Source organism: Haliotis cracherodii, unplaced genomic scaffold (assembly GCF_022045235.1).
Source record: "Haliotis cracherodii isolate W230 unplaced genomic scaffold, xgHalCrac1.p SCAF_2, whole genome shotgun sequence".
Lineage (NCBI taxonomy): Eukaryota > Metazoa > Mollusca > Gastropoda > Lepetellida > Haliotidae > Haliotis > Haliotis cracherodii.
The window spans coordinates 52,074,245-52,100,884 of NW_027266275.1; the positions used below are offsets into that span (position 1 = coordinate 52,074,245).

A 26,640-nucleotide genomic window follows, 5' to 3' on the forward strand; every position below is an offset into this window, starting at 1 on the left:
TATGATTTGGGGCAGTGTAGGTCCTCAGTATGCCATGCTTGTCTCTCCATGGTGTTTTGAGGCAGTGTAGGTCCTCAGTATGCCATGCTTGGGTTTCCAAAGGGGTTCTGGGGAACTGTAGGTCCTCTATCCTTCCTCACATCATGTCTACTTTACTCATGCCTCCTCCTTTTCTTCCTCCGCTGTGCCAGGTAACTGTGAGGGGCTGATGGTGAAGACTTTGGATGTGGATGCCACGTATGAGATAGCCAAGAGATCACACAACTGGCTCAAGGTAGGACCAATTCTTCATTTGCTACAGTTCAGGGAAACCCATTCCTTTTGGTTCACCACCCAGATATGACTGGAGTAATGATGAATAGTAAAACCCAACTCACCTCATCACTCCATGGTGGCATATTATACAGAGTGTCAACTTTCATCTGTCACATCATCTGAAATTAGATTGTCATAAATGTTCTTACAGTGAACACGGAAAAATATGTAAAGGTGCAAAATTTCCTCCTGAAAACAGAATTATCTGTTTATATGTGTTGCCGGTAAAGATGCTGCAGTGTGCTGCATGTATGTGTGTTACAGGTGAAGAAGGACTACCTGGATGGTGTAGGGGACACCCTGGATGTGGTGCCCATTGGGGGCTACCTGGGCTCTGGCAAGAGGACCGGGTGGTACGGGGGCTTCCTGCTTGCCTGCTATGATGAGGAGAATGAGGAGTTCCAGTCCATCTGCAAGGTACTCACCCAGAATCTGGAATGTAAACTTATGTCAACAACCCTGTACCCACCCAGAATCTGGAATGTAAACTTATGTCAACAACCCTGTACTCACCCAGAATCTGGAATGTAAACTTATGTCAACAACCCTGTACCCACCCAGAATCTGGAATGTAAACTTATGTCAACAACCCTGTACCCACCCAGAATCTGGAATGTAAACTTATGTCAACAATATTGTACTCTCCCAGAATCTGGAATGTAAACTTATGTCAACAACCCTGTACTCACCCAGAATCTGGAATGTAAACTTATGTCAACAACCCTGTACTCTCCCAGAATCTGGAATGTAAACTTATGTCAACAACCCTGTACCCACCCAGAATCTGGAATGTAAACTTATGTCAACAACCCTGTACCCACCCAGAATCTGGAATGTAAACTTATGTCAACAATATTGTACTCTCCCAGAATCTGGAATGTAAACTTATGTCAACAACCCTGTACCCACCCAGAATCTGGAATGTAAGCTGATGTCAACAACCTTGTACTCTCCCAGAATCTGGAATGTTAACTTTTGCCAACAACCATTAGTAGTTCAGGTTGTCTACTGTCCAGTATTTTTATTATAATCACTAGTTATTCAGACTGCAGTCAGATATTATCGACCTTTCAACGTGGATAACTGAAAAGGTTTTGCTTTTGGTTAGATAGGATTGCATAGGTGGAACAACCAACATGTCCAGATGTGCACTCTGTCATTGTTTTCAGCTGCACATCTTCTCCATCCTGATCCTGAGGATGACAACGCTCTGTGTAGAGTTATGTCCCTTAGCTGCTGAAATTTGTCTTGGGTTTGATTCACCCCTATTATGATCCTTGGTCTGTCAATTCCGTGGCAATGCTTGTGGGACTCACAACAGTGCTAAACATCCACTACCTGCAATATAATATGAAGCTGACAAAGTTATACATCAGAAAAGAAAGCATGAACCCAGTTGTCACTCACTCACTCACTCTCAATCCTCTAGTCCAACAGCTAAGTCTATGGTATTTATGAGGCTATTTTGATCCGATCAGATTGGCACTGGCTTCACAGATGAGTACCTGGAGAAGCACACTACTTTCCTGAAGGAGCATCTCATAGATAAACCAAAGCCCTACTACCAGTATGACTCCAGTCACGAACCCGACCACTGGTTTGATGCAGTCCAGGTGTGGGAGATTAAGGTCGCTGACCTCTCAATATCCCCTACCCATAAGGCCGCAGCGGGACTGGTGAGTTTCTGTCTGTGTCTTTACTTTAATCACTGTTTTCAGATTGTTTATCCCAAACCTTTGGGTGGAAGTTGAAATAAAATAACAATCCCGAAATTTTATAGCATGTTTTTCAAGTGTAGTCATAAAATGTTTTGTTGACCTGTTGGCCAAGAAACTGTAAGACAAGTTGGACTTCTCTGGCCTCAGATTGGAAACCAAAGTTGGATGTAATAATGACAAAATTAATATGAGAAGTTGATGCTGGTACATGCATATATCTGTATAGCTGAAATACTGCCAATGTGATGTATGTTGAAATTTTAGGTTGATCCAGAAAAAGGGATATCGTTGAGATTCCCCCGCTTTTTGCGTATCCGTGATGACAAGAAGACCGAACAAGCAACATCCGCCACTCAGGTATGCCCAGTGCTAACTTACTCTCAGGTGTGCCCAGTGCTAACTTACTCTCAGGTGTGCCCAGTGCTAACTTACTCTCAGGCATGCCGAGGGCTAACTTATTCTCAGGTATTGACAGGTAATATGTAATTTACTTCATAGTATCTGTCTTCTGTAACCTTTTGCATTTTCAACATTCTTGCGTAAGGAACTGCATATTTCAGTGATGTTTTTGAACAGGTTCTAATTCCTGATATGGGAATTTACATCTGTAGATTCATGTTGTCTTCAGGTGCCTAGTGCTCTAAACGTCTTTGACCTGCATCACATTGGGCTTTCCCCCCACATAAAACTGATACATGCCATAACAAAACAAAAATGCTTTTCAAAGTGGTCCAAGGCGCATTGATTTTCGTGAAGAGTTTTGTTGCTTTGTCATCCATTTGTGTGATTATAGTTTATATTCCTAAATTTGTGAGCACAGTACGTGTGCTCGTGGGTTTAAACAAAGTTGTCCACCATTTACTTTACACTCCATCCTCTACTTTACACTCCATCCCCTACTTTACACTCCACCATCTACTTTACACTCCATCCTCTACTTTACACTCCATCCCCTACTTTACACTCCATCCCCTACTTTACACTCCATCCTCTACTTTACACTCCATCCCCTACTTTACACTCCACTCTCTACTTTACACTCCATCCCCTACTTTACACTCCACCATCTACTTTACACTCCACCATCTACTTTACACTCCATCCCCTACTTTACACTCCACCATCTACTTTACAGTCCATCCCCTACTTTACACTCCACTCTCTACTTTACACTCCATCCCCTACTTTACACTCCACCATCTACTTTACACTCCACCATCTACTTTACACTCCATCCTCTACTGTACACTCCATCCCCTACTTTACACTCCACCCTCTACTTTACACTCCACCCTCTACTTTACACTCCACCGTCTACCTTACACTCCATCCCCTACTTTACACTCCACCATCTACTTTACACTCCACCCTCTACTTTACACTCCACCATCTACTTTACGCTCCATCCTCTACTGTACACTCCATCCCCTACTTTACACTCCATCCCCTACTTTACACTCCATCCCCTACTTTACACTCCACCATCTACTTTACACTCCACCCTCTACTTTACACTCCACCATCTACTTTACACTCCATCCTCTACTTTACACTCCATCCTCTACTTTACACTCCACCATCTACTTTACACTCCACCCTCTACTTTACTCTCCACCCTCTACTGTACACTCCATCCCCTACTTTACACTCCACCCTCTACTTTACACTCCATCCTCTACTTTACATTCCACCCTCTACTTTACACTCCATCCCCTACTTTACACTTCACCCTCTACTTTACACTCCACCATCTACGTTACACTCCATCCTCTACTGTACACTCCATCCCCTACTTTACACTCCACCCTCTACTTTACACTCCATCCCCTACTTTACACTCCACCCTCTACTTTACACTCCATCCCCTACTTTACACTCCATCCTCTACTGTACACTCCATCCCCTACTTTACACTCCATCCCTACTTTACACACCACCATTTACTTTACACTCCATCCTCTACTTTACTCTCCATCCCCTACTTTACACTCCATCCCCTACTTTACACTCCATCCCCTACTTTACACACCGCCATCTACTTTACACTCCACCATCTACTTTACACTCCATCCCCTACTTTACACTCCATCCCCTACTTTACACTCCATCCCCTACTTTACACTCCGCCATCTACTTTACACTCCATCCCCTACTTTACACTCCATCCTCTACTTTACACTCCACCATCTACTTTACACTCCACCATTTCCTTTACACTCCACCATCTACTTTACACTCCACCATCTACTTTACGCTCCATCCTCTACTGTACACTCCATCCCCTACTTTACACTCCATCCCCTACTTTACACTCCATCCCCTACTTTACACTCCACCATCTACTTTACACTCCACCCTCTACTTTACACTCCACCATCTACTTTACACTCCATCCTCTACTTTACACTCCATCCTCTACTTTACACTCCACCATCTACTTTACACTCCACCCTCTACTTTACTCTCCACCCTCTACTGTACACTCCATCCCCTACTTTACACTCCACCCTCTACTTTACACTCCATCCTCTACTTTACATTCCACCCTCTACTTTACACTCCATCCCCTACTTTACACTTCACCCTCTACTTTACACTCCACCATCTACGTTACACTCCATCCTCTACTGTACACTCCATCCCCTACTTTACACTCCACCCTCTACTTTACACTCCATCCCCTACTTTACACTCCACCCTCTACTTTACACTCCATCCCCTACTTTACACTCCATCCTCTACTGTACACTCCATCCCCTACTTTACACTCCATCCCTACTTTACACACCACCATTTACTTTACACTCCATCCTCTACTTTACTCTCCATCCCCTACTTTACACTCCATCCCCTACTTTACACTCCATCCCCTACTTTACACACCGCCATCTACTTTACACTCCACCATCTACTTTACACTCCATCCCCTACTTTACACTCCATCCCCTACTTTACACTCCATCCCCTACTTTACACTCCGCCATCTACTTTACACTCCATCCCCTACTTTACACTCCATCCTCTACTTTACACTCCACCATCTACTTTACACTCCACCATTTCCTTTACACTCCACCATCTACTTTACACTCCATCCCCTACTTTACACTCCATCCCCTACTTTACACACCACCATCTACTTTACACTCCATCCCCTACTTTACACACCACCATCTACTTTACACTCCATCCCCTACTTTACACTCCACCATCTACTTATCACTTCATCCCCTACTTTACATTCCATCTTCTACTTTACACACCACTATCTACTTTACACTCCAGCCTGTACTTTACACTCCACCGTCTACTTTTCTCTCTGCCATCTACTTTACACTCCATCCCCTACTTTACACTCCACCGTCTACCTTACACTCCATCCTCTACTTTACGCTCCACCATCTACTTTACTCTCTGCCATCTACTTTACACTCCCTCCCCTACTTTACACTCCATCCTCTACTTTACACACCACCATCTACTTTACACTCCACCATCTACTTTACACTCCATCCTCTACATTACACTCCATCCTCTACTTTACACTCCACCATCTACACTACACACCGCCATCTACTTTACAGTTTACCATCTACTTTACGCTCCACCATCTACTTTACATGAACATCCAAACAGATAAAAAAAACAGTAATATAGATAGATTTATGTTTGCAGTGTACTTGTACAGCAATGTTTGACGTGTTTGGAAAAGTATTTTTACTTCTCAAAACTGTTAACGTGGCAAATGCCTGCTTTGAGATAAAGCTATAAAATGTTAGTTATTTGTATCTTGATTTTGTCGTCATTCAGACATCAAGGTATGATAAGTATTAATATAGTGATGCGGTCAGACGGGAGAATAGGTTCGAGATATCACTACATTTGAGATAACGAGGTTTGACTGTATGTCATGTTTTTGCATAGCATGAGTGAGTAGTTCTTGTTTTCTGCCACAGTCAGCAATATTCAAACTATATTGTGAATAATCAAGGCCAGGCAGGTGTCAACAACAATCCCAGGTGTCAAGGTAAAATATTGTGACATCCTGGTTCCAGTCAGCCTTAGAGGACTGGGAACCTTTGTTACCCACGTACACCTTGGCAGTAAGCCAAAGGTACAGTCTGTGTATGTAGGTGTTGATCAGATTGATATGGATTTCTTTGTCCCAGATTTAGCAGAAACATGATAGCCTATTTGCTGGACTGATGCACAAGTAGACGTTGGTTTTACAAACAACATGACACAGCCAAGAAACTGGTGCATCTGGTGCATTCCTTCTTGCCTTGACATTTTCCTTCATTCCCTCCCACCCTTCCTTCTCTTCATTCCCTCTATTCCATCCTTCCTTCACTTCCTCCCATCCTTCCTTTGTTCCCTTCCATCCTTCCTTCATTGATTCCTTCACTCCCTCCCATCCTTCCTTTGTTCCCTTCCATCCTTCCTTCATTGATTCCTTCACTCCCTCCCATCCTACCTTTGTTCCCTTCCATCCTTCCTTCATTGATTCCTTCACTCCTTCCCATCCTTCCTTTGTTCCCTTCCATACTTCCTTCATTGATTCCTTCACTCCCTCCCATCCTTCCTTTGTTCCCTTCCATCCTTCCTTCATTGATTCCTTCACTCCTTCCCATCCTTCCTTTGTTCCCTTCCATCCTTCCTTCATTGATTCCTTCAATCCTCCCACCTTGCTTTGTTCCCTTCCATCCTTCCTTCATTGATTTCTTCACTTCCTCTCATCCTACCTTTGTTCCCTTCCATCCTTCCTTCATTGATTTCTTCACTTCCTCCAATCTTACCTATGTTCCCTTCCATCCTTCCTTCATTGATTCCTTCACTTCCTCCCATCCTTCCTTTGTTCCCTTCCATCCTTCCTTCATTGATTCCTTCACTCCCTCCCATCCTACCTTTGTTCCCTTCCATCCTTCCTTCATTCATTCCTTCACTCCCTCCCATCCTTCCTTTGTTCCCTTCCATCCTTCCTTCATTCATTCCTTCACTCCCTCCCATCCTTCCTTTGTTCCCTTCCATCCTTCCTTCATAGATTCCTTCACTCCCTCCCATCCTTCCTTTGTTCCCTTCCATCCTTCCTTCATTCATTCCTTCACTCCCTCCATCCTTTGTTCCCTTCCATCCTTCCTTCATTCATTCCTTCACTCCCTCCCATCCCTCCTCTGTCCCCTTCGATCCTTCCTTCATTCATTCCTTCACTCCCTCCTTGCCATCCTTCCTTCATTCATTCCTTCACTCCCTCCATCCTTCCTTTGTTCCCTTCGACCCTTCCTTCATTCCCTTGACCCTTCCTTCATTGATTCCTTCACTCACTCCCATCCCTGCTCTGTCCCCTTCGATACTTCCTTCATTCATTCCTCCACTCCCTTCCTTCCTTCCTTTATTGATTCCTTCACTCCCTCCCTTCCATCCTTCCTTCATTGATTCCTTCACTCCCTTCCATCCTTCCTTCATTGATTCCTTCACTCCCTTCCATCCCTCCTCCGTCCCCTTCGATACTTCCTTCATTCATTCCTCCACTCCCTCCCTTCCTTCCTTCCTTTATTGATTCCTTCACTCCCTCCCTTCCATCCTTCCTTCATTCATTCATTCACTCCCTTTCATCCTTCCTTCATTCATTCTTTCACTCCCTCCCATCCTTTCTTTTTTCCCTTCCATCCTTCCTTCATTGATTCCTTCACTCTCTCCTATCCTTCCTTTGTTCTCTCCCATCCACCCTTCATTGATTCCTTCACTCCCTCCCATCCTTTCATTGTTCCCTTCCATCCTTCCTTCCTTCCTTCCTTCATTCCTTCACTCCCTTCCATCCTTCATTGATTCCTTCACTCCCTCCCATCCTACCTTTGTTCCCTTCGACCCTTCCTTCATTGATTCCTTCACTCCCTCCCATCCTACCTTTGTTCCCTTCCTACCTTTGTTCCCTTCCGTCCTTCCTTCATTGATTCCTTCACTCCCTCCCATCCTTTCTTTGTTCCCTTCCATCCTTCCTTCATTGATTCCTTCACTCCCTCCCATCCCTCCTCTGTCCCCTTCGATCCTTCCTTCATTGATTCCTTCACTCCCTCCCATCCTTTCTTTGTTCCCTTCCATCCTTTCTTTGTTCACTTCCATCCTTCATTGATTCCTTCACTCCCTCCCATCCTTTCTTTGTTCCCTTCCATCCACCCTTCATTGATTCCTTCACTCCCTCCCATCCTTTCTTTGTTCCCTTCCATCCTTTCTTTGTTCACTTCCATCCTTTCTTTGTTCACTTCCATCCTTCACTGATTCCTTCACCCCCTCCCATCCTTTCTTTGTTCACTTCCATCCTTCATTGATTCCTTCACTCCCTCCCATCCTTTCTTTGTTCCCTCCCATCCTTTCTTTGTTCCCTTCCATCCTTTCTTTGTTCACTTCCATCCTTCACTGATTGCTTCACCCCCTCCCATCCTTTCTTTGTTCACTTCCAACCTTCATTGATTCCTTCACTCCCTCCCATCCTTTCTTTGTTCCCTCCCATCCTTTCTTTGTTCCCTTCCATCCTTCACTGATTCTTTCACTCCCTCCCATCCTTTCTTTTTTCCCTTCCATCCTTCCTTCATTGATTCCTTCACTCTCTCCTATCCTTCCTTTGTTCCCTTCCATCCACCCTTCATTGATTCCTTCACTCCCTCCCATCCTTTCTTTGTTCCCTCCCATCCTTTCTTTGTTCCCTTCCATCCTTTCTTTGTTCACTTCCATCCTTCACTGATTCCTTCACCCCCTCCCATCCTTTCTTTGTTCACTTCCATCCTTCATTGATTCCTTCACTCCCTCCCATCCTTTCTTTGTTCCCTTCCATCCACCCTTCATTGATTCCTTCACTCTCTCCTATCCTTCCTTTGTTCTCTCCCATCCACCCTTCATTGATTCCTTCACTCCCTCCCATCCTTTCATTGTTCCCTTCCATCCTTCCTTCCTTCATTCCTTCACTCCCTTCCATCCTTCATTGATTCCTTCACTCACTCCCTTCCTTCATTGATTCCTTCACTCCCTTCCATCCTTCATTGATTCCTTCACTCCCTTCCATCCTTCATTGATTCCTTCACTCCCTCCCATCCTTCATTGATTCCTTCACTCCCTCCCATCCTTTCTTTGTTCCCTCCCATCCTTTCTTTGTTCCCTTCCATCCTTCACTGATTCTTTCACTCCCTCCCATCCTTTCTTTTTTCCCTTCCATCCTTCCTTCATTGATTCCTTCACTCTCTCCTATCCTTCCTTTGTTCCCTTCCATCCACCCTTCATTGATTCCTTCACTCCCTCCCATCCTTTCTTTGTTCCCTCCCATCCTTTCTTTGTTCCCTTCCATCCTTTCTTTGTTCACTTCCATCCTTCACTGATTCCTTCACCCCCTCCCATCCTTTCTTTGTTCACTTCCATCCTTCATTGATTCCTTCACTCCCTCCCATCCTTTCTTTGTTCCCTTCCATCCACCCTTCATTGATTCCTTCACTCACTCCCTTCCTTCATTGATTCCTTCACTCCCTTCTGTCAAGGAGGGGAGGGACCTAATAAGGAGAGAATGGAATGAAGCTTATCTTTTATAAATGGGCAAAAGACCTTCATAAAAACTACTATCTTGACATTGACTTGACTATGGTTGCTGGTGTTAATAAAGACATTGACAAAACCTGAAAGGACAAAAGTTTGAAGGATTATAGTAGGAAGGAAGGAACTAACAAATGAAGACAGATGGGGGGAGATGTCTGAGGAAAGGTGTACATTTCCAAGGTATAACTGTTATCAGATATTACAGTTAAGAACTTGCATACAACTTCTTATGTATATTGAGTAATGCCTGCATGTAGATGTAATGTTTAGACATGCCCATGATTTTATCTTTAAACATTATCTAAATATACAGGATCACGTGGACTCCCATTTTTATGTTCAAAACAGCAATAAATCAACCTCTTATGATGTCCGCATTAATCAGAGCCATCTGACACTTTATCTCTTAAGTAAAGGTACATGGAAGATAGGTTATGATTTAATTGAGTAAAAGCTGCAAACTAAAGTCGTTTTGCTCACCGGAAAATGTATTTATTATATGTGACCCCAGCAATGGCATACCTAAACATTTATGTCATTATCAACTACTTGCCTACTTAACAATATGTCAGGGGCGATAGGGTAGCCTAGTGGTTAAAGTGTTCACTTGTCATGCCGAAGACCCGGGTTCGATTCACGACATGGGTACAATGTGTGAAGCACATTTGTAGTGTCCCCCCGCCGTGATATTGCTGGAATATTGTTAAAAGCGGTGTAAACCTCACTCACTCACTAACAATATGTCAGAGTTTATGGGTTGAGGACAACCACGTTTGTTCTGTGTTCTAATGTTGAGTATGTAAGAACTTTGCTTTGACCTATGACCTTAGCAGTGATTTTGCCAGGACAAGCAATTGTGGAATGCATGCTTTTTTAATTGTAATACCGCTAATTTAATTGTAATCACGCTAATTTAATTGTAATCATGCTAATTTAATTGTTATCATGCTAATTTAATTATAATCTTACATTCAGAAACAAGCTGTGCGTGAAAGATTGTGCAGAAAAATAATCACACACACATTTGGAATTTCACAATGCATCGCTAGTCTTTTTTATTATGGGAACCTTTTAGAATTAACAACGCTCACTCACTCCCATTCTTCATTGATTCCTTCACTCCCTCCCATCCTTCATTGATTCCTTCACTCACTCCCTTCCTTCACTGATTCCTTCACTCCCTCCCATCCTTTCTTTGTTCCCTTCCATCCACCCTTCATTGATTCCTTCACTCACTCCCTTCCTTCATTGATTCCTTCACTCCCTCCCATCCTTTCTTTGTTCCCTCCCATCCTTTCTTTGTTCCCTTCCATCCTTTCTTTGTTCACTTCCATCCTTCACTGATTCCTTCACCCCCTCCCATCCTTTCTTTGTTCACTTCCATCCTTCATTGATTCCTTCACTCCCTCCCATCCTTTCTTTGTTCCCTTCCATCCACCCTTCATTGATTCCTTCACTCACTCCCTTCCTTCATTGATTCCTTCACTCCCTTCTGTCAAGGAGGGGAGGGACCTAATAAGGAGAGAATGGAATGAAGCTTATCTTTTATAAATGGGCAAAAGACCTTCATAAAAACTACTATCTTGACATTGACTTGACTATGGTTGCTGGTGTTAATAAAGACATTGACAAAACCTGAAAGGACAAAAGTTTGAAGGATTATAGTAGGAAGGAAGGAACTAACAAATGAAGACAGATGGGGGGAGATGTCTGAGGAAAGGTGTACATTTCCAAGGTATAACTGTTATCAGATATTACAGTTAAGAACTTGCATACAACTTCTTATGTATATTGAGTAATGCCTGCATGTAGATGTAATGTTTAGACATGCCCATGATTTTATCTTTAAACATTATCTAAATATACAGGATCACGTGGACTCCCATTTTTATGTTCAAAACAGCAATAAATCAACCTCTTATGATGTCCGCATTAATCAGAGCCATCTGACACTTTATCTCTTAAGTAAAGGTACATGGAAGATAGGTTATGATTTAATTGAGTAAAAGCTGCAAACTAAAGTCGTTTTGCTCACCGGAAAATGTATTTATTATATGTGACCCCAGCAATGGCATACCTAAACATTTATGTCATTATCAACTACTTGCCTACTTAACAATATGTCAGGGGCGATAGGGTAGCCTAGTGGTTAAAGTGTTCACTTGTCATGCCGAAGACCCGGGTTCGATTCACGACATGGGTACAATGTGTGAAGCACATTTGTAGTGTCCCCCCGCCGTGATATTGCTGGAATATTGTTAAAAGCGGTGTAAACCTCACTCACTCACTAACAATATGTCAGAGTTTATGGGTTGAGGACAACCACGTTTGTTCTGTGTTCTAATGTTGAGTATGTAAGAACTTTGCTTTGACCTATGACCTTAGCAGTGATTTTGCCAGGACAAGCAATTGTGGAATGCATGCTTTTTTAATTGTAATACCGCTAATTTAATTGTAATCACGCTAATTTAATTGTAATCATGCTAATTTAATTGTTATCATGCTAATTTAATTATAATCTTACATTCAGAAACAAGCTGTGCGTGAAAGATTGTGCAGAAAAATAATCACACACACATTTGGAATTTCACAATGCATCGCTAGTCTTTTTTATTATGGGAACCTTTTAGAATTAACAACGCATGTCGGTCCGACGTTGATTTATGAACAATTTGCATACTCGTATATGAAAAGGGCCGACGTATGGTTCCTGTAGGAAGTGACAACTTGGAGACAATGGCTTGCAGTATATACAGTTTTACTTTATACATCTAGATATATACATACAAATGACACTATGTGCCAAGTCAGCACATAGTGGTAGTGCTTGTTGTCTTGGTGCCCCGGAGCACCCAGCCTAACCCTAGCTAGGCTAAGGGTAAGACCTTTCTTCTCCCCTTCAATCTCTCTGGACCAAGGCTTATATAGCCAAGGTCACCTGACATTTAGTAAGTAATAAATATAAATGTAAACAGTAAATCATCAGTGACAAACTTGCACATCCTGTTCAGGATGGCAGACAGTCGATGCACACAAAAATGGGGATTAACAAATAGGATTAGCATCTTATAAATAACAGCAATTAAATGTTTCAAGGCATATAGATGTCATGGCTCCAGGGTAATGAGCCTTTGCAATCAAATGTTCTTCAGACAATGGGTGTCGTAAATCAGTCACCATGACAACATCCCTCCGTTACGTGAAGCTTGGACCCCAAGCTTATATGAGTCCAAATTGATATGTGTGAGTTTTTTTCACCAAAAACAACCATGCAAATGTGAACAAAATCAGTTACATGAAATCCTTATGCAACAAATATATCTTTGCAATGGTGGTATGAAAGTGATCATCTAGCCAATTTGAATTAGTGCCATTTTGAAAACTAACCATGTGATCTTTGTAATGTGCAATTTCACTACAAGGTAATTACCGCTTTTCACAGATTCAATAAATATATCACAGAAGGTCCTTTGAATTCAGGAGTGACTCAGTACCGCATAATGATAATGAGTAATGTCATAAAAAGCACAAATTAAACATCTCAGCAAATATTTCGCATAAAGAAATTTGAAACCAGGAGTCTAGCTTTACCGAGTGACTCAAACGGTACTTGTGGGTACTATTGCCCTTTTAAGTACAATGGGTGCTCTTCCCGTGCCTTTGACGGAGCTTGACCAGATATTGTGGGTGCGATGCCCAAGAAAAAAAATCCTTAATTCCGACATCAAAACTCTGAAATGCTGAATACTGCTGTGCTGTTAATTACTTAATACTGACATACAATAAACATTTTTGTGGGGGTGGCTCACCCAAGAATATCTCTAATCTGAATTCAAAGTCCTAGACAATACATTCAATTTTGTACCAAACTGTGCACATTAATAACTTGTAACAAATGACAAATTTTGTCGTTTAGATTTTTGAAATTACGAGTCGAGCTTAGAGGTGTGACTCGATAACCCTACAGCTTAGGTTTGTCTGGGCCCTAGCTGCAACTATATGTCTGGCGTGGCCTGGAGACATTTCAAAGATTCCCTACACAATAACTTCAAAGATCTAGCTGACTAAAGATGTAATTTGGAGTATATTGCGCACATACAAATCTGAATTTTGGAAAGACACATTTTGGCATTATTATACTGGCTTTGATTAAACATACCTGGTTGCACTATTCAACAGTCACACAATATATATCCTTGATTGAGTCCATGTAAGTTAACACAAATTAGTAAGTCCCAATGAGATATCTTGTACACAGTGTCCATCTTGTACGTGCCCGTGAGGCAGTTTCTGTATTGTGCAGGGTCTGCATGAAGATGGCTGTGGTCGGGTCTCTATGGGATAGGCGTGTATACTTCTTTTCTTAGGTCATGTGCAGGAACGACATCTTGAAGGGGAAGTCTTAGCAGTGTTGCTAAGATATTCGAGCAGGGAAGGTTTGGGATCGGAGAACTTGTTCTTGATCGGAGAGGTTCTTGTTCTTTCTTCAGTCTTGTTACAGGCCGTTTCTTCGTTCTTGGTGATTGGCCTCCAGGAAGGTAGTATATCCTTTTAATAAGAGACTGTCACTTCCTACAGTTTTGTGAACCATATGCCATGCTGCAAAGAGGTACAAGAAAGGACAGACTAACAAGTCTGTCATACCCGGATTCTCCACCAAATTATCAACGCATGTCGGTCCGACGTTGATTTATGAACAATTTGCATACTCGTATATGCAAGGGGCCGACGTATGGTTCCTGTAGGAAGTGACAACTTGGAGACAATGGCTTGCAGTATATACAGTTTTACTTTATACATCTAGATATATACATACAAATGACACTATGTGCCAAGTCAGCACATAGTGGTAGTGCTTGTTGTCTTGGTGCCCCGGAGCACCCAGCCTAACCCTAGCTAGGCTAAGGGTAAGACCTTTCTTCTCCCCTTCAATCTCTCTGGACCAAGGCTTATATAGCCAAGGTCACCTGACATTTTAGTAAGTAATAAATATAAATGTAAACAGTAAATCATCAGTGACATACGTGCACATCCTGTTCAGGATGGCAGACGGTCGATGCACACAAAAATGGGGATTAACAAATAGGATTAGCATCTTATAAATAACAGCAATAAAATGTTTCAAGGCATATAGATGTCATGGCTCCAGGGTAATGAGCCTTTGCAATCAAATGTTCTTCAGACAATGGGTGTCGTAAATCAGTCACCATGACAGTATACTACTTGCAAAATATTGTCTGTCAGCAGTAAGCATTGCCATCTTAATCTACTCATGACTGTATTATTTTTACTGCAAAGACAATTATTCCTAATTAGAAATGTAATGTTTGTACATGACTGAAGATGATGTAGTTTTCCGTTAGTCAAAGGGGGACACAGTAGGCTGGTATCCATCCAAATCCTCCCAAACAGAACAGCTGATTATTTTGGAACATATGATGCATTTGAGGGAACTATGGAAGATCATGATAATATTGACATGACGTGACCAGGAAGTGGTGATGATGATGTTGGAACACCCACTAGTGGAATGGAACTCCCCCTTTCCCTAAATCAAACATAGGATCTCCTCTCTGGTGCAAACTCCTGGCAAAATCCCTGCAATAGACTCTGTTTTCATTTGTTCATCCTCAAGACAATGTCTTGAACTAATTGCATTTGTGACAGTTGATATTCACAAGTCATGTTTAGTTCTTAGCAAATTACCATTTAGAGAAGTCGGGATGGGGGGTTCTTGGGATGTGCATTCAGACGTATTGGTATTGTTTTAGTCATAGTGTCAATACAATCTACTTTCAAGCCTGAAAGTGTAAACTTATGTTTGTATGGAATACACTAGTAATCTGGCAAAATTATATTTTCTTGATAAGTTTTCTAAAGGCACATTATTATTTTTATTATGTAATCCAGTCTGGCCCAATCCCAAAGTTTAAACGACTGGTGCCCCACGCAAGTTATTTTCACTGGTGTTAGTCAAATAATGTTGAAGTCTCTCATGAAAACCACATTGCATTCTTTCTGTGAACAAATTATAGCAGATAAGCACCCAACTCCAATAAGCCTCACGGGACATTTTCTAAAATATTGCTCAGGTTCTGTTTGAGTGTAGCCATGTTGGAACAGGACACACCGTTTGTTTGTTTTACAAGTTAATTGTGTTATATACTTGGATTGATTCAGAGTGCCCTGAATGTCTCTTATTGACGAGAGTGTGAGGTGAAACCAACATCTGGCTCACGGGGCAATCGATAGGAGCATTTTGTGCTGAGTTGACACTTTTCCATTCTGGAATTTCTCAGCCATTACAGTGTATGTTGAGTGATTTATAGATTGTGAAATCAGCACCACCTACAGATAGTTTGTGTGAGGAGTGAAAATGTGTGCAAAATGTCCACAATAACTTATGACCTGAATGCATGACACTTTTATGGATAAAAACTCATTTGTTCTTATTCACGACGATTCAGAGCCACTCTTTGCTCCTCCATCAGGAGAATGCTTAGAAGGTGCATAGAGTTTACACACACACACACACACACACACACACACACACACACACACACACACACACACACACACACACACGAATAGGTATTAAGCAACCCATGCTTGCTTTAAATGGTGCCTTTGCTTGTCATAAGAAGCGAAAATCGGGTGGTCAGGCTCACTGAATTGGTTGATGCATGTCGTCATATCCCAATGGCATAGATTGATGTTCGTGATGTCAGTCACTGGATTGTCTGGTCCAGACTCGATTATTTACATTTCAGACTGCCATCATATAGCTGGAATATTGCTGAGTGCGGCGTTTAACAACAAACATCCAAATAAACAAAAAACACAACACAACACAACACAAGGTGGGATGGATGTTCCAAGATAACAATATGACAGTTACTTATTACCATCCAAACACTGATGCATTGACTCAAAACTCTCATAATGATAGAAGTGGAATGAGGTTTAAGGGTCAAGCTTTCACTGTTAGTTACCTGTAAGTTACCTGTAAGTTACCTGTAAGTTACCTGTAAGTTACCTGTAAGTTAGGTAGTAGACAATATCATGTTCAGGAAGTAAAGGAGCCCTGGGGTAGCCTAGTGGTTAAAGCATTAGTCCGTCATGCCAAAGACCAGGGTTCATTCCCCCAATGGACTCAATGTGTGGAGCCCAATTCTGATGTCCCCCGCAGTGATATTGCTGTAATTATGCTTTAAAAAAAGCAGTGAAAGACCATACACACTCACTAAGTAAATGCACCAACATGGATGACTCTTTGCATGCAGCGTTTCCAACCTTTATGTTTGTTTGTTTGTTCAGGTGGCCGAGATGTACCAGAACCAGCATCAGATTCAGAACCAACAGAAGGGAGGGAAGAAGGAAGAAGATGAGGAAGACTTCTACTGATTTGTTGTCATGAAAATATCATTTCTAACAATGGACATCTTGCAGATCTGTTGTGATTAGGACTTCTGAGGATCTGCTCTAAAGTAGATGAGGAAAGATTCTGATGTGTTGTAAGGAAAACAGGACCAGGACCACTTCCGGTCAGGGTGTCTGCAGACTGATGTTTTCTCTACTCGTGTACTAATTCGATCTAACAGAACAGTACAGTTGTGTGAGATTGTTCTTTAGTGCTAGTTACATTGAATAGTTTCTATTTGCCCATGGAAACACTTTAAGTCTTAGACCAAGTCAATTTAAAAAGGTCAATGCTTTGTTTGATTGACTGTTACAATCTACAGGTATGTCTCTACTTGGCAGTGATCTCTTAAAGAACATGTCAGTTTCTGTAGCATGTGTATTCACTGCATATCATTGAGGTCACCTGTCTTACTATTAGAACCATGCTTCTGATTAACTGAACCTTAATTGTAAATTGGCTATGCGACGGCCAAAATAATCCTATGCCATTTAATACTTTCATCATCATCATGATCACGGGGCGGTTGGGTAGCCTAGTTGTTAAAGCGTTTGCTTGTCACGCCAAAAACCCAGGTTCGATTCCCGACATGGGTACAATGTGTGAAGCCCATTTCTGGTGTCCCCTGCTGTGATATTGCTGGAATATTGCAAAAAGAGGCATAAAACCATACTCACTCACTCATTCATCATGGTCACTGTTTCAGCTTACAGCTTTGTTGTGTACATCAGCTGGATAAAACTATCTCGAGGGCATGGAATCCACATTAACATCATTCAATTTTGACAATGATATCTGTATGTTTTGAACTGAAATTATGTCTAAAGTTTGACAGAATAAAAATGTTCTGTATGTTTTGAAATTATATTTTGTGTGGTTTTTTTTTGTTGAGACTTGACATTGTCAAAGTGAGCTTAAGGCTTGGGTCTCATGTGTTGTTTGTTTCCTTCAATCATCCATCCATCCATCCAACCATCCATCCAACCATCCATCCAACCACCCATTTGTCCTGAACTTAAAAACTCTTCTTCTTTACCATTGAACATAGCAATGTCTTATTTCTTCAGGGTTCGTATAGGCTTAAAAAGCCTTGAGTTTTAGTGTCAACCTTGAAAAGCCTTGAAGATCACCAAGTTAGCTTGAAAAGCCTTGAATTTGTACAAATTGACATATACTTGTTAATCAAAATATTAAAGCACACACAAATACGTGCCAAAGATGTTTAAGTGAGATTTATCACAATGATAGATTTGTGTACGTGAGACCCTGAAGTATTCATGACAGACTTAATATATGTTTCGGTTGGGTTAAATATAAATCTTGTTGAAAATGTGTGTTGGTCATACAGCTTTTAAGGTCTTACCACTAAGATATAGTATGCTGTATTTAATAAAGTATCAACAGCCTTGAATTTTATTTTTGTGTTCTCGTCACGATATGGCTGAAATATTGCCAATGTGAGGTTAAATTTTAACTCACTCACTCACTATTTTAGAGTCAGATATATGTATGAACCTTGAATATGCATTCATATATTAAATTCAGAGCGTAACATTTAGAATTCAACATAACTTGATTTTTCTAATATTTGTCATATGAGATTTAGTTTAGTTTAATAGTAAATTTGAAGGGGTATTTTTTCCAGTGGCCTCTTAAAAAGATACAACAATCTTGGTCAGTGTTAAACACATTTCTGTGTACTCAGACCCTGAAAAACAATTGTTTGAACATGTATGCACAAGATAGTCATACACTGACCAGCTTCATGTGGACATTGTCAGTATATTGTGTCATGGGTGACTTTTTGAAATGCATAATGCAACCTGTTATTAGGCCCAGACTTGTGACGAGATTCTTAAGTAACACACTGCATGAGATATCCCTTCAAGCAGCCATAGTAAGGCACAGCGGCAAAACCTAACAATCCAGAGACATGCACCATGGGCCATTGTCTTTAGTTAATTTGCTTGGAATAACAATATCTTGCAGTTTTGATCCCAGAGTATTGATCCATGTGAAAATAAATTCTCTGTGTACTTCTTGTCCACGTGAGTAAGAAAGTTTATTGTTTTACTCCACACTCCCTAATGTCCAGCTGTTTGATAGGGGGAACCATTTTAACCTATGGTGCCACAGGGCAATACGTTTTCATATAAAGTATATGTACCTTATGTTGTAACCTGTGTTACAAGGTGACTTCGACATTGAAACACAAAGGTTTACCCAGAAATCAGGAGGTACAAAACTATATTGTGAAATCGCTAAGTAATTACACAAAATCAATGAATAAATTATATTGGAACACAGTTTTAGGTTTTCTATGAAAACAATACAATGGTCAGGTAGGTGACCGCAACAATAGGTAACAAACTCTACAATACGTTAGTTTACTCATGAATGTCTAGATTGAAATCACTGTCGAATGTCTTCTTGCAGGCCTATCTCTGTCTGTACTATTCAGAATAGTGAAGGAAGGTCCGCACTTGAGTTGATAAATGCAAGTCAAGTAAATGTCCCCAAATCGTCCCCGTGTTCCTCTTATATAGATAGTCAGCCTTCAAGAAACTGTCCCATCCTGAAACTTCTCCAACGATCAAGTCTGTTATGGTTATAACTACAAGGGGAGGTAACTGACACTTCATGTTATAATCTGGCTACACCAGCTCTCGACATTTTGTGAGCGTTTAAGTCATATGCTGGCACTGACAATCAGTACAAATAAACTTACAACAATCTCTACTGCCACGTAACACCTGTTTGTTACAGGTACGTTTGTCTGTGAAACTGTGGGACCGATGCAGATGAATGTATTGATGCTCCTTGCTGCCACTGATGACGAAGTTATTTGAAACGGTTTTGATGCAATTGAAAAACAATTGCATCAAAACCGTTTCAAATAACTTCAAATAGCTATAATAAAGAGTATTTTGCAAATTTGATATACTGAAGACGATTGAAAAAAGACGAGTCAATTAATTTGAGCTTTATGATGGCCATTAATATTTGCCCGTTCCGCTGGATCATTTTTGTTGTAAAAGATTAGCTCACATGAATTTAGATTCATGTGATAGTGTGAATCCATTGCCTGTCAATTCGAAACCTTGACATTTACATAAAAAAGAAATCACCAGACGTGCAAGCTGAAAACTTGCTAAACATTTTATGCAACTATGTTGAAATTCCACAGATTTCCAATCCAAATTTAAATATTTGATTGTCCTATTGAAAAATACAAGTGACCGAACACTTTCCACAAGAAATGTCTGCTAAAAGCAGAGTTCATTGTACCATTCCGACTATATCATAAGCGTGTGTTTATGAATAACTATCAAATCGTGATGATACAAGGTGTCCGCGAAAAGGTGAGCGAGTTCTGCCCCACCGGTGGCAGACATGCCAATCAAGACAAGACAAATCACATGAACATAGCACAGGAACATGTGGTACAAGTACAGGAACATGTGGTACAAGTACAGGGAAATGTGGTACAAGTACAGGGAAATGTGGTACAAGTACAGGAACATGTGGCACAAGCACAGGAACATGTGGTACAAGTACAGGGAAATGTGGTACAAGTACAGGAACATGTGGTACAAGTACAGGGACATGTGGTACAAGTACAGGAACATCTGGTACAAGTACAGGGAAATGTGGTACAAGTACAGGGACATGTGGTACAAGTACAGGAACGTGGTACAAGTACAGGAACATGTGGTACAAGTACAGGGAAATGTGGTACAAGTACAGGGAAATGTGGTACAAGTACAGGAACATGTGGTACAAGTACAGGAACATCTGGTACAAGTACAGGGACATGTGGTACAAGTACAGGGACATGTGGTACAAGTACAGGGACATGTGGTACAAGTACAGGAACATCTGGTACAAGTACAGGGACATGTGGTACAAGTACAGGGACATGTGGTACAAGTACAGGAACATCTGGTACAAGTACAGGGACATGTGGTACAAGTACAGGGACATGTGGTACAAGTACAAGTACATGTGGTACAAGTACAAGTACATGTGGTACAAGTACAGGGACATGTGGTACAAGTACAGGAACATGTGGTACAAGTACAGGAACATGTGGTACAAGTACAGGGACATGTGGTACAAGTACAAGTACATGTGGTACAAGTACAGGGACATGTGGTACAAGTACAAGTACATGTGGTACAAGTACAGGGACATGTGGTACAAGTACAGGGACATGTGGTACAAGTACAGGAACATCTGGTACAAGTACAGGGACATGTGGTACAAGTACAAGTACATGTGGTACAAGTACAAGTACATGTGGTACAAGTACAGGGACATGTGGTACAAGTACAGGAACATGTGGTACAAGTACAGGAACATGTGGTACAAGTTCAGGAACACGTGGTGCAAGCACAGGAACATGTACAAGTACAGGAACATGTGGTACAAGTACAGGAACATGTGGTACAAGCACAGGAACATGTGGTACAAGTACAGGAACATGTGGTACAAGCACAGGAACATGTACAAGTACAGGAACGTGGTACAAGCACAGGAACATGTGGTACAAGCACAGGAACATGTACAAGTACAGGAACATGTGGTACAAGTACAGGAACATGTGGTACAAGCACAGGAACATGTGGTACAAGTACAGGAACATGTGGTACAAGCACAGGAACATGTACAAGTACAGGAACGTGGTACAAGCACAGGAACATGTGGTACAAGTACAGGAACATGTACAAGCACAGGAACATGTACAAGCACAGGAACATGTACAAGTACAGGAACATGTGGTACAAGCACAGGAACATGTGGTACAAGTACAGGAACATGTGGTTCAATTCAAACGAGGGAACTGCATCGGACATGATTTAGGTCACTGATGTGTCAGATTTGGAATACCCTCCATGTGTACCATAAACAAAACACTTTGAAAGTTTCACTGAGTCATTTTCGCCCAAAATGTGCTATTCTATCATTTACAATTTCTCAATTTGAGATACATTCAGCATCTACACTGAACAAAAAAAGTAAAGGATCATGAATATTTTGGGGGATAATTTTTTCTAGTGAAGACTGAATACAATTTCATAAAAATATCCCCCAAAATATTCATAATCCCTAACTTCTTTTCATCAGTATGTTTGTAGACTTTAACGTGATGGTGGGTTATCCAGTCTTTTACTGATGGAACAGCTGCTTATTAAGCAGAGACTATGAACTATAGGTGACACCTGCTGTGGTGTCTTTAAAAGTGCCATTGATCTAAAGGCGGGCTGGGCTCCAGACAATTGGCAGACCTTGCAACCTCGCTGCAAGGCATGTAAGACAACTATGTTTGTTTGCCATCTCAGATATAAGTAGTTTTCCTAATTACCGAGAGTTTCAGTTCTACAAATGGCATTCATTACCAGAACCAGGCCCAACATGGTCCCCTTTTCTCACCGACAGATCCTATTTTGAAACATGTTATATTTGTCCAGTCACTTGGCCATTTATGAATGTTTGGCAGAGTCAACTTTGGAAAGAGGACTGTATTGTAATGTTATGTTAAAACCTGATGACCATTTTAAAAACTATTCAGAGACCACATACCGTATATAGTCTCTGAACTACTGTACTGACAAATTAAAAGGGACACAAATTTTGTTAAAGATTTGCCCCGGAAGCTAGGGCTACAGACTTGAGGTATTGTTTCTCCTTTCAGATACACATATCCAGTGACCGATATGGTTTATGGTCACTACATATATGGTTCGTTTGTTTGTTGTTTAACGCCGCATTCTGTAATATTCCAGCTATATGACGGCGGTCTGTAAATAATCGAGTCTGGACCAGACAATCCAGTACCGGTAATTGACATCATGATCATCGATCCACGCAATTGGAATACGATGACATGCATCAAACCAAGTCAGCGAGCCTGACCACCCGATCCCGTTAGTCGCCTCTTGCCACAAGCATAGTCGCCTTTTACGGCAAGCATTGGTTGCTGAAGACCTATTCTACCCCGGATCTTCGCGGGTCCACTACATATATAGATATATTTTATTTAAGTCTGATGTATATATACTTGTTTACGAACTTGTTCAGGCAGTGACATAATATAGATTCCATTTATATTGAATAATGTTGACATTGTCATTCAGACAATTCAAGTCCTGTGCGACGAGCAGTTGGCACTATTGCATGTTGCTCGAATGTACAAATATACCTCTTTGATATTTCTTTATGTAACCATTTATTGTAACTTCCCCACGTGATTGAGATCAACAAAATGCTGACGCATAATGTGTTTGAGAAAAAAACTCAAACATGTGTTAGTTCATGTAAAGTATTGAAATATTGAAATCTTTTACATCAGGAGATTTTAATAACAGCTGTTCAAACAGATGTTCAGTTTGACGTCACGTGTAAATCCATACATGCTGATAAGAGCAGAAACCCGTTGTTCGTTATATGCAGACAAACAGCTGGATAATCGGGTCAGGTCGCGAGGAGCACGTTTTGGGCGTACGGAGCGCATGTGTCGTCGATAATCACGTCTCCCGCTGTGTTTATGAATTTGTTCATTATTAAATTGACAAAATAAGTTAGTAGCTCCACTTATATTGATATTTCAGTTATCGGTTATAATATTCCAACATAAAGTGTATGAGCTAGGAATTGTGGAAGTTGTGTGTTTCTCTGTGTTACTCGACTAATGGACAGTTCAACTGAAGTCCCTGACATTTCATTGCATTGTTATATGATATGCATATCTTAAGCCTGTCCCCAGGCCGCGTCATACCCATATGTTACAAGATGGTATTTCTTTTTGCCCGCCAGGCGATCGGCATTTAGGGGCTAAAACAAGGACCGGTGACGAGGAGCCACATAACGTGTCAGAGTGGTGTTTGGTGTAGTGCGTCTGAGCGGCATGGTATCTCAGTGGGTTACTTCCATAAGGTAAAACTGGCTTAAGTCGGGACTTGTTCATGAAACCACACAGACACAGGTGCATGCATGTTTCGATATGAATGAGTCAATCTTGGACGCGACATTAAATCCCATTTCACCTCACCTTTTGGTAAGATATGGAACTGTGATATTTAGCTTTTTAAAATTCATACCAAGTGGGAATTGCCCCCAGCATCTGCAGTTCGCAAAAGGCGGCCACATTGGCTCCGATGGTTGTGTCACCGTACCCCGGTGTGGGATGATGCTGTGATATCGACCACTGGTTTGTCTAGACTGGTCCACGGATCGTCCTTTTTTACATAAATAAAAAAACAGATCACTTTTAGGATCCAGTTGTCAAGTGTTCATTTTATATAAGTCCTCCCATTAATGAGCCAGTAGACAGTCCTTGTTCTTAAAGATAACGTGTTTACTAGAACAAGGATTTAATATCTCAAATTCTCGAGGTGGAATCGGATTTAGTCCTAGATGTCAATGATATCTAAATCCTCCGTCTCTACGTCAACGAATAAATGAAACAGTTTAAGAAATGGCATCTTTCAGATATTGAGGAGAGAAAAACTTTGGATAGCCGAAAACCACATTTTGACATGTCCTCGTGTCGAATCTACTTTAATGTTCACATAGAGAGACGCTAATTACGATTAATAAAAGCCCTCCTTTAGAAGTATGTCAGTGAAGCTGTCAATGTCGTCGTAAACGTCACGGGGTCTTCATTGACGTCATCAGCGTTGAGCTCATGAGTGTTCCCAAGATAAAAACAAAGCCGGCCTATAATGACTACGATCAATGGAAACCTAAAATGTTTGAGTGAGGCAACAGCTCGAATTCCTCGTCTCTCTCAATCTTAGTCAAAGACACCATTGATCATTACTTGCCGCAAGCTATAATGACCTTCTATAACCTCGTGTCAAGGTCACTGCTCCAACCTCGCCATCTGCCACTTTGATTCGACATGAATGAGCCTGTCGTGGGTTTGATACTGGTACTACAAATCGATGGTTACAGACGCAGGCATTTGAATGATTATGATATATCAGATAAACCCAAATTAACCAATCATGTTGAAATTAAGAAAGTATTTATATTTATGAAAGTCATTTTGTCACTGTCATGGCGCGTGTTATATCGGCACCAGTATTTGCGGCACATTTCAAAATGATATAAAGTGCCACAGTTCGTCAGAGTTGCGTGTACAGTAGTTATCTAGATAGCTTCCATTTAACTCCTGGAATTTGATTGGTATATTTCGGATGGTTTGATCCCTGCTGCGTCTGGGGTTTGGCCCTTTGTGGATTGTTGTACCAGAGGTCATTGAGCGTTCAAGGTCAAGGGGTCAATACAGAAAGTTTGACGGGTATTCAATTAAAGCTCGTTACAATTGCTATTCAATAAGATATATGATTAGATATCTTAAACATTCCGTAAGTAAAACGGAAAGAAAATTATAGTCCGTCCCGGTTGTGAGTTCTGAGATGATTGCTGACTTTGCATTTCTTTTGTTCCCTCAGATTTTGCTTATACGTAATAAACGTGAGAATATTGTGTTGAACCTATAGAAAGAAATAGAAGGTCCATAAAGTATATATTACGCATTGATATTATTTTATGCAATACCGTGGGATTCCGGGTTAGAATTGTAGGTCCCTTGTAACCTATGTTTGTCGCAAATGACGACTTAATAGATCGGATGGTCAAGCTTGGTGACTTGGTTGATTGCGTGTCATCGTACCCCGACAGCGTTGGACGTTGCTCATAATATCTTTCATTTGTTTGTCTGGTCCAGACTCGAGTATTTACAGGCCGCCGTCATACAGCTTCAATATAGCTGAGTGCAGCGTTAAACAGCAAACAAATAAACACTCACAACTATTCACTGGAACATGTTAAAAGTCCAGGTGAGCTACAAACCTGATCGCTTTGTTTACTGTCCTTCAAACATATGTTCATTTTAATATTAATAATGTTGCAACAAAATGCTGTCCTTTACTATATAACGCAAACTAACTTTCTTTTTTCCTATGTTTAAAATACACATTGAAATCGATTATTAAATATAGCTGACAAAGCACACACTCTAATTTCACTTTTCGTCACGTGGCATGGCATTCGGAGACATTAATCTAGATCTCCTCTCGACGGTCACCGCCAAGTTGAATGTCACATAAGCCATAAATGCTAAATGAGTAATGTGTAACTGTACTTGTGTGTCATTAGAACTGTCCACGACAACCTTGCCCCTTTTCCTCGGCGTCTCTGCATCTCTCTCATTCTCTGTCAGCTCCACAACGTGAGCACTTAATATCAACGGTAGATCCCGATGCGAGGTTAAATATATATTCTTACAAATCACTGAAATACCATCTCGGCCTTGGAATATTTATGGACTGTCGATGAGGATATGCGATCACCACCGGTGTTTACGACATCACCATCACACGTGGTTGCAGACGCACGTTGTTTCATACGTTGCTGACACCAGGATACGCGTCTCGTTGCGTCCGCACGTGGGTTCAGCAAGTCGCGTGGTTAGTAACATAAGATTTTTAAACTCTCCAAACTGATCTCTTAATTATTTTCTGGTTCCAAACTGAAACACGGATCTCATGTGACGCTTCCTATTTATCCCAAAAATGTACAGATAATTGCAACAGACGTATT

General features: G+C 41.1%; 1 protein-coding gene across 1 annotated transcript in view; it reads left to right on the forward strand.

Annotated features, from left to right (window-relative positions):
* The window catches only part of LOC139468209 (DNA ligase 1-like), a 93,277-nt gene extending 75,455 nt beyond the window's left edge, over positions 1–17,822 (forward strand). The window contains exons 20-24 of the mRNA XM_071250029.1: positions 192–274; positions 580–732; positions 1,794–1,991; positions 2,298–2,390; positions 16,929–17,822. Coding sequence (XP_071106130.1) covers positions 192–274; positions 580–732; positions 1,794–1,991; positions 2,298–2,390; positions 16,929–17,015 — 614 coding nt within the window. The 3' untranslated portion in view covers positions 17,016–17,822. The remainder of the gene's footprint in view (positions 1–191; positions 275–579; positions 733–1,793; positions 1,992–2,297; positions 2,391–16,928) is intronic.
* Positions 17,823–26,640: the final 8,818 nt, after the last annotated feature.